Raw genomic sequence first — 9963 nt, 5'->3', positions numbered from 1 at the left:
TCCTAAAATATCAATATTATATTAATTAAATCCTTTAATCAACATGACCCCCCAATTTAAGCGTTTAAATGAAACATCTGTAGACGATTTGGATTGGATCCAAAGAATGTTAGGAAAATTTAAAAAGATTATATTTTTTAAGGTAAAGTACAACTTTAGTCACTCAATTTTTGCGTAAATTTTCATTTTAGTCACCAACAAAAAAGAGTTAAGAAAAATATGATACCTCGTCACAGAAAATCATTTTTGCTAATGACCAATTTGTAAATTTAAAAAAATTGTAACTTTTGATAACTAATTGATGGAAATGAAAATTTTAAACACAATTAAGTGACCAACAATATAGTTTAGGCAACAAACTCAAACTATTCATACAATAGGCGCATATGTTTCTATAATTTAATATACGCATCCGACATTTGATGCCCAACTAGGCTGGTGGAAGGGCATTATTGATAATTTGAATCAATAGGCTACAAGTTGGAGTTGGACATGATTGATACTTTTAGAACTCAATTAGAAGATTTTGAAATTTAAGAATTGATTTAGAAATTAAACCGTAGTTTGAGGATTTTTCTTAATGAACCCCAATTTTAAATAAAAAACAATCGAATAATATATTTGGGGGACCCATTTCGCGACCAATAATTTATCGTTCTCCTAATCCTGTATGTACTAGAGCTGGCAACATTGTCTTCTTCCGCTTCTTCTCTCTTCTCCTCTCTTTCTCCCAATCAATTGTTCCTTAAACCCTAACCCTCAGTTTCCCCTTCTTTCTCTTTGTAATATACCCTTGAAAAGCATTGCTCAATCTCCATGTGCTGACACAAAATTCCTCCAAGAAAGGACAACAGGAAGAAAAAAAAAGAGAGAAAAAATTATGCTTCCTTTAGTCCCTTCCATATTTCTTCATTTTATTTTCATCTTCTTCGTGGATGTCCACGGCAGCAAGAACGATTCCATTTACGAGATACTAAAGCTTCATGGGCTTCCCACGGGGCTGCTTCCCAAGGGGATAACCCGATTTGAATACGACGATACGGGCCGGTTCGAGGTTCACTTGGATCAGGCCTGTAATGCCAAGTTTGAAAGCGAGTTTCATTATGACATTAACGTGTCGGGGACTTTGAGTTACGGGAAGATCATGGAATTGTCAGGGATTTTGGCTCAAGATTTGTTCCTTTGGTTCCCGGTTAAAGGGATTTGGGTCGATGTCCCCAGCTCGGGTCTTATTTATTTTGACATCCTTTTCGTTTATAAGCAGTATCCGTTATCGTTCTTTGAAACGCCGAAGGATTGTCTGGCGATTAGTAATTCTGAGTCCGGTGATTCGATTCGAGATGGCAAGTTATTAGCTGAAGCAATCTCCAAGGTTCAATTTGCGTACTTCCTTTACTTTTAATTGCTTAATTATTTCTGAAATATAAGCTAACAATGTTTGTTATGCAATTTTTTAGAGTCAATCTGCGATACTTGGATATGAACCCGGTGAAGAAAATTTTGGGAGGAACGAGATGTAGAAAGGTGGACAAAACAAGTTGTGCATGTTGCGGAAGCGACGATAATATTAATAACAATATTATCAGAAATATTTAGATAATTATTATGCCAACAATTATACTAAGAAAATTCCCAGTTAAATTGGAGGGGTCATAATGGTCCCGCTTAAAACCCAACAACTAGACAGAACTCACTTAGATATTTATAGCAATAATAACTAAATAAATATAACCAACATAAAGCTATTAAATAAAAGCAAACAAATAAGAAATAAAATACCAGAGTTTTAACGAGGTTCGGCCAATTTAGCTTACGTCCTCGGACACTACCAAATTAATATTTCCTCTAGAAATATTACAAAAGAGAAGATTTTGGGATGATACAACCAAAGGGGGAGGGGTTCTATATATAACAAACCAAACCCCCTCCATTTCTATCTTTTCCTAATGTGGGATATTGCCAATATTCAACAAATCTCCACCTTGGCGATATTCCACATCTTCGAACATCTTCTCATAACACAAACTTCAATAGTGTCTTCAAATTTTGCAACCAATCACCTTCTTCCCTTTTGGTAGTTGTGCCAGCTTCCACATCTTGTTTTTCTCTAGAGATTGCATCTCCTCTTCCATTGCACCTAACCATCTATAATTCTCTAAACTCTGAATGGCTTCGGTGTAAGTGGATGGAATATTATCAACAACTGGAAGTGCATAAGCTACCATGTCAGTGAAACGAGCAGGTTTCTGAATTTCTCGTCTCTGCCTTCTGACTGCAATTGGCTCTGATTGCTGTTGAGGTTCTTGGGTAGAAACCTCTTCCTCATCTGACTCTGCATCTGCCAATGAAGAATCACTAGTGGTACCTTTTGCTGGAATTACCACACTCTGCTCAAACTCCACCTGCTGCGGAGTACACTCCACCTGCTGCGAAGTACTACTCACTCCTTCTGGATTTACCTTATTCACCATGGCAGATTCATGAAAGGTAACATCCCTACTGATTATCGTCTTCTTTGCCTCTAGACACCACAAACGATATCCCTTAACACCAGCATTGAAGCCCATGAATAGAGCCTTCTTTGCTCTTGGATCTAACTTTGATTCTTTCACATGATAATATGCAATAGAACCAAAAATGCGCAAGGTGTCATAATCAGTAGCAGGTTTTCCATACCATTTCTCCAAAGGAGTCTTGCCATTTATAGCAGATGATGGCAAATGATTGATGAGATGTTGAGCGTACGTCACAGCCTCAGTCCAAAACTTTCTATCTAATCTAGCATTAGATAACATACATCGAACTTTCTCCACAAGCGTTCGATTCATACGCTCTGCCACCCCATTGTGTTGCGGTGTTCCACCTACGGTGAAGTGCCTTACTATGCCACAATCTTGGCATATCTTCAGGAAAGGATCGCTTTTATATTCTCCACCGTTGTCTGATCGGAGAACCTTAATCTTCCTTCCTGTCTGATTTTCAACTTTAGTTTTCCACTTAAGGAAAACTTCAAGCACCTCATCTTTGTTCTTCATAGGAAACACCCAAACTCGTCTGGAAAAATCATCAATAAAGGTGACAAAATAACGTCTTCCTCCAAGTGATGGAGTCTTGGACGGTCCCCATACATCAGAATGCACATAATCCAGAATACCTTTAGTATTGTGAATCCCAGTGCCAAATTTCACCCTTCGTTGTTTTCCCAGAACACAATGCTCGCAAAATTCAAGTTTGCAAGTCTTTGTACCTTTCAATAATCCTTGCTTGGCTAGAGTTTGCAAGGATTTTTCACCAGCATGGCCCAAACGCATATGCCACAGCTGTGTTGCCTCAGCGTCCTTCTTGGTACTCGTAATTGCTGCTGCTGTTGTCCCGACCACTGTACTACCTTGGTAGTAATACAGATTGTTCTTTCTTATGCCTTTCAACATCACCAATGCTCCTGAAGTTGCTTTAAGAACTCCATCTCGTATTGTCACAACTAGGCCTTTAGATTCTAACGACCCCAAAGAGATGAGATTCTTCTTCAACTTTGGGACATATCGTACATCCCGCAAAATTCTAGTAGATCCATCATGACTCCTCAGTTTAATTGAACCTATCCCGGCTATTTTACACGTGTTATCATTACCCATGTAAACAACCCCTTCATCTAGTTTTTGAAATTCAAAGAACCATTCCCGAATGGGACACATATGATAGGAACAACCAGAATCCATGATCCACTCATCTGCATATAATGTTGAAGATGTCATACTAAGAGAAAAGTCTGACTCTGCTTCACTATTGCATTCTGCAACATTTGCATCTTGCGGAGTCTTCCCTTTTTTCTTCAATTTTGGACAATCTTTCTTCCAATGTCCTTTTTCTTTGCAAAAAGAACATTCATCTTTGGCAACAGCTCGACCTTTGGACTTTCTTCTCTTCCCCTTAGACTGACTTTGCTGACGATCTCTTGTTACCAATGCTTCCACTGCTGCTTCACTTGAACCTTTCAACTTATCCTTTCGGCGTAGTTCATAGCTATACAATGCAGCAGTTACTTCATTGAAAGTTACTTCCGACTTTCCATGAAGTAAAGTAGTTTCAAGGTACTCAAACTCCTCTGGAAGCGATCCCAACAACATTAACGCCAAGTCTTCGTCTTCAAAAGTCACATCCAAATTCAACAAATCAGCCACCAGCTGATTAAAATTGGTAATGTGCTCGTTCATCGTGGTACCAGGAACATAACTGAAACGAAACAGTCTTTTCTTCATATGTAACTTATTTTGACTGTTCTTCTTCAGAAATTTCTCCTCCAATGCTTTCCACAATTTACTTGCAGAAGTCTCTTTACTGAATGTATACTTCTGCTCTCTGGAAAGACATGATCGAATTGTACCACATGCCAATCGGTTGATGGTCTTCCATTCTTTATCATCAACCCCTTCTGGTTTTTCTTCCTCAATGGCAATATCTAGACCCTGTTGAAAGAGGGCATCTAGAAGCTCACTTTGCCACATGCCGAAATGACCTGTTCCATCAAAAATTTCCACTACAAATCTCGTATTTGCAGTTCCAATCCTCGGCAAAATGTACGAAGTGGAAGTTGTTGATATGGATGGTTTTTCTTCTGTCATTTTTGCCATAGCTTCTACTTAATAGCCACCAAATGCAGAATACCCACAAGCTTTCGGAAATGTTTCTGATGTGTAAGATCAGACTAAGCTGCAAACACAGAGCATACTACAAAACCTTGGCTCTGATACCAATTGTTGCGGAAGCGACGATAATATTAATAACAATATTATCAGAAATATTTAGATAATTATTATGCCAACAATTATACTAAGAAAATTCCCAGTTAAATTGGAGGGGTCATAATGGTCCCGCTTAAAACCCAACAACTAGACAGAACTCACTTAGATATTTATAGCAATAATAACTAAATAAATATAACCAACATAAAGCTATTAAATAAAAGCAAACAAATAAGAAATAAAATACCAGAGTTTTAACGAGGTTCGGCCAATTTAGCTTACGTCCTCGGACACTACCAAATTAATATTTCCTCTAGAAATATTACAAAAGAGAAGATTTTGGGATGATACAACCAAAGGGGGAGGGGTTCTATATATAACAAACCAAACCCCCTCCATTTCTATCTTTTCCTAATGTGGGATATTGCCAATATTCAACAGTGCAATAGCTCAATCAGTTTACATTCAAGCTCATTTCGGGGGCCCGTTTCCTCCTCCGTTGTAAATTTTGGTGGAGGGAGTCTGCTCTAGGTGGTCTTTACTGTTTAGCTTCCATCATGTGTGTTTTGCTTGTCTATTTTCCCCCTTTATTCTGTTTACCACAGAGTAGTGTACATGCCAACTCCAGTTGGCTCCTGTCCGTACGGTGATGGCCAATGGGGAGAAATTGGAAGATTGGGAAAATATTTTTTTTGATGATAGTCATTGTTGGCTTGCCTTATGGAGATGGGAGCATTTGCTTCAGGTGATAAAATCTACGAAATTTTATTCATGTCTTAAATTTTCATTGTATTATGAATATAAGCATTGTTGTTAAATTGAGTCTCGTTTTTGTTGTAATAAAATTTTTTTAGATTGATGAGACAAGAACGCCTTCATGAATTGATCATGATGCAAGGTTGAATAATAAAAGTGTCTCTTGCTTCATTTCCATTATTTATAGCTTGCTTGGTTAACATTGAAAGGCCGTGGTAAGCTTGAATATCATGTTTCGCTTTTTTTGTTGATTATTTTCTAATAATTTGGTTTCCAGCTGCCTGAATTGTGTACCATGAATACTATAGTATATAATTATACATTATTTCTGCGGTGCTGGCGAGTGAAACGGAGGGAAAATGGGTGTGCATACTGAGGAATTGTTATCTGATTGTCTTTTATTTATTTATTTTTGAACTTTTCTTTAAGGGACTTATACTTACATTGTTCTCCTCAGGTCTAAACCTCGATGGAATCTGTTTTCATTATCAGAGTTTGAACAGGGGTTTTTGACTCTGTGTAGTGAGTATATTTCTCCCCAGGATATTTGAACTGGCACTATCTTCTCCCTATAAACTTTGAGTTTCCTTTTTGTTATATCCTTGGTAAGGGTTGTTATTGCAACATTAGTGAACTTTTGGGTGCCTTCTAGATGGGCTGTGGGGCCATATGCATATTTCCTTGGCATGTTATAAAGTAATGAGAAGCTTTAGAAAATAGTTTATTTTAGCATCTATGTTTTTCAATCCAGAGTTTGAGAATCACTGGGTATTGAGTACACTCCGGTACAACTTTTTGAATCATGGAGCTTGGTGAGATATTCTGAATTTTTTTAAGTGTATAATATGTCTCTTTTTCATCGTTAGTTATCCATCTCCCCACACCCGTGATGTAAAGGCATGTAGATTTTCATCTGTGTCCAGATACATACCAATCTTGTAAAGGAATTTTTTCTTTGCCTTGGATCACTTGGTAGTGAAATGTTGATTAAGAATTGGATATACTTGTTCTAACAAGCAGGCAAACAGCAAACCCGTGTATAAAAATTGGATCTACCTGGCCTGGTTCCTCATGTAAAATTTGCAGTTTGCCTGTACTGGGTGTATAGGCTTTTAGCTGATCCTTATCAAATGGCTTTCAACTACTCCACAATGGACCATCATTATATTTGTTTGGTAAGTTGAATTATCCCTTCACTCCCCCACTTCTACCTAGAACACTCTTTCTTCTGCAGGTTAGTTCTATATTTCTCCTTTCCTTTCTCACTTTGAAATGGACACTCCAAAAATCATCCAAAGGACTTCTTGTTGTCTGTTTACTTCTCTTACTAGAGGCATTGTTGTAAATAAGTAGAAGAAACAGGGGAATTGAATGAATTATGGTTTCAAACAGCTCATCTGGATTGAGATACTGATAATGAACTAGCAAACTTGGAAATCCATACTTTCTGGCTCGGTACAGACTGTAGAACACTTCATTGTTTATTTTGGAAACAATTTCTTAGTTATTGTTGATATGATGATCATGAAACTTTTGCTTGTGTTGGCAATACAAATCAGTTGAGAAGATTCAACTGGGTAGAAGAATGGATTGGTGGGGTTGACCGCCAAGCTGTGCAGTTTGTACGGCATAGTATGACTAATGTTTGACTGTTAGCATTATTGACAGTGTTTAATAGGATTAAAAAGGCCTAGCATTTTATTGGGTGTTACAGTGTGGGAGAACAAGAACATGCATTGTCTTTGAAATACTATGTTTTAGGTAAAGATAGGGTTTCAAAATATTCTGTAGAATGTTTTATTTAATCAGTGAGCATCATCTTTGCGTTGAATTCATCTTTAAAATGAGATGCTTGTGTAAAAATCTAACCCTGTAATAAAGGCATTTCGTTTATTACCGTTGACTCTCTCGTTCTGTGGTCTCTGGTGTTTGTTTTTGTTTTGCTTGGTTGGGTGGAAAAGTGGAGGAAGGGAAGAGAGAGTGAAAAAGTGGAAAGAAAATGAATTTTGAACATGCTTGGTTGGGAAAAAAAGTGAGACGAAAGAAAATAGGAGGGTTGATCATTTTCCATCTTGATGCATAAAAACAATCCTTCCAAATTGGAATGATGAGAGGAGAGAAAATGAGAGAGAAATGTATATTAGTTCAAATTATACATTGTTCAATTGTTTTGTTTTGTTTTCTTTCACTTTTCAACTTTACCAAGTAACGGAGGGAAAGAAAATTGTTTTTTCTTTCTATTTTTTCATCTTTCTTACTAAGCATACCTATGGGAAAAAAATTTATACTTTCCTTTCTTCTAGTTTTCCACCCGTCAAATTTTCATCTTTTTAATTTTCTTTTTTTCTTGCCAAGCCTTTTTAAGTTGCACTTATAGATTTTAAATTTATACAATGATGATTCCGGACTTAAAATTCAATGAATGCATATGACATTTATCACGTTTGAGTTAAAATCTCAGATAGTTTTTTTTTGTTTTGAAGCTTCTGTGTGTATGTATATGTGTTAAAACATTTACAAGGATGATCCTCGTGCCCATTGCCTTTGGTTATTGAATGCTGTGCACGAGCTAATATTCCGCCTAATTATGAGATATGAACCATTTCACTTCTAGTATTTGTAAATGTGACATAGTGAATAATGTTAGTATTTGTAAATGTGACACAGTGAATAATGTTATTCTGAATCCGGTGTGTTGACGTGACGGTTTGGGTGCTCATTGTTCTAAGTGTGATCTAGGTTATAATCGTGTTACTGTTAGGATTTTACCATCCTCTTATAATTCATAAGAAAAAAGAAAAAGAAATTCTTGTCTAAAACTGTTCGTAGGTAACGTGTAAATACCAGGCATGCAAACCGATTGAAAATAACGCAAATGGAGGAACGTAGGTTTTTATTTTTAAAATAGTCAACGGTTGGGTGAGTCGAAATTGATTGAAGATTGGAACCAATATCTTTCAATTAACCGGATTAAGATTAATTAGTATGCGAATGGATATTCATATATTAAATTTAATTTAATTTTTTGAATTTAAATATTAAAATTACCATATATGATGGACTGAGAGTGGATTTGAATAAAAATCTGGATATTCAAATCTATTTTAGTTTAGATAATATGAAATAATTGAATTCATTATCTAAAATGATTATAAAAAAATGGTTTTTTTTAAAATATTCAAAACCTAAATAATTATAAATGTTGAACGAATAATAAATAAATGTAAATCATTTACCCAAAAAAATGGAAATTGAATAAATATTATTGTTCAATTAATAAACATAAATGAATCAAAATTAAGATACTCTTGATCCGAAGTTAACTTGAATTAAAATGACTTGATACAAAATCACATGTATAAATAATCCTAAATGATACTACACCCACAATAATTTTATTTGAAAATTTTTAAAATTTCGAATCTAAAATAGTACAAATAAAAGATAAACTCAAATTCAAAAAAAATTAAATTTTTTTTATAGAATCAAAACTTAGAGAAGGGATGTTAACACCAAAACTAGAAACCTTCAACTTTGAAGTTTTAACTAGTTTGTTTAAATTATTGAGCATTTAAATATTTTAGAAATTTGAAAACTTTCAATTAAACTGAAATGACACAAGGTCAACTCCACTTTAGTTGATATGTTTAGACATATTTAAAGAATGAAGGGAGGCCCTGATTACATTTCATTTCAATTCTTTCGGAGTCAAAGGAGAAAACGGTGGGCCGTACCCTCCCTGAGATCAATTTCCCAATTTGGTACCGCAATTAATGGGCTATACTAAAGCCGTTTCACCCATATTTCTAATATCTGAACGGTTATTACTTCTTAGTGATCGACAACAAAACCCTTTTTCCATAACTTAAATCTGGACTTTTGTCCTCTTTATTTCCTTTTTCTTTTTCATGGACATTGGATTTTTCTTCTTAGATCTTCAAACCTTTCCTACAGCAGTTGGATTCTCTCAAATTATCTTTTTGTTTAATCCGAGAGGTATATCATCCGCTTTATCATTTACCTACTGTTTTAGAATGGATCGTATTCGTATCATGCATCTTCATTGATTTGAATCTTATTACTGTTTTCACTTATTTATTTAAGCTGCATTATTTGTTTTCTTCTAGGTTTGATTCTCACACTCATCCATCTCAGGCTAAATATTGAATCGGAAGCCTTTGGAAATGGAAAGTCGGCAATCGTTGGCCTGTCGGTAAGTTGTTTGAATATATGTTGCACTCTCACAAACTAGCTATTTGGCTTATTCCTTTTATTCCCTTGTTTTATTTGACGTCATTTTTTAGTTATTTAGTTTCATATATATGTGAATCTATCTCAAGTAATATTTGTTATATATATATATATTCAAAATCATCTTTATTTTGCAGTTTTTCAACAATGCTATTTGGTTTTGTAGGTATAATATAGAATTAAAATTGTTGCCTTAAACTTTTTTAAAATAATT

At 35.3% G+C, this 9963-nt stretch overlaps 1 protein-coding gene and 1 long non-coding RNA gene across 2 annotated transcripts; both read left to right on the top strand.

The window, feature by feature from the left end:
- Nucleotides 1-679: 679 nt before the first annotated feature.
- On the top strand, nt 680-1596 carry LOC121223788 (uncharacterized). Its single transcript, XM_041106236.1, has 2 exons — nt 680-1372; nt 1458-1596. The coding sequence occupies exons 1-2, from the start codon at nt 881-883 to the stop codon at nt 1518-1520; spliced, it is 555 nt and encodes a 184-aa protein (XP_040962170.1). The 5' UTR covers nt 680-880; the 3' UTR covers nt 1521-1596.
- A 3592-nt stretch (nt 1597-5188) lies between these two features.
- LOC107912514 (uncharacterized) lies at nt 5189-8184 on the top strand. The gene is made up of 2 exons (XR_001688194.2): nt 5189-5487; nt 5956-8184. It is a non-coding gene; the product is annotated as an uncharacterized lncRNA (long non-coding RNA).
- Nucleotides 8185-9963: the final 1779 nt, after the last annotated feature.

This window comes from Gossypium hirsutum, chromosome D11, assembly GCF_007990345.1.
Source record: "Gossypium hirsutum isolate 1008001.06 chromosome D11, Gossypium_hirsutum_v2.1, whole genome shotgun sequence".
Lineage (NCBI taxonomy): Eukaryota > Viridiplantae > Streptophyta > Magnoliopsida > Malvales > Malvaceae > Gossypium > Gossypium hirsutum.
The sequence above is the reverse complement of the archived record's forward strand: the minus strand, read 5'-3'. Positions and strand labels throughout refer to the sequence as shown.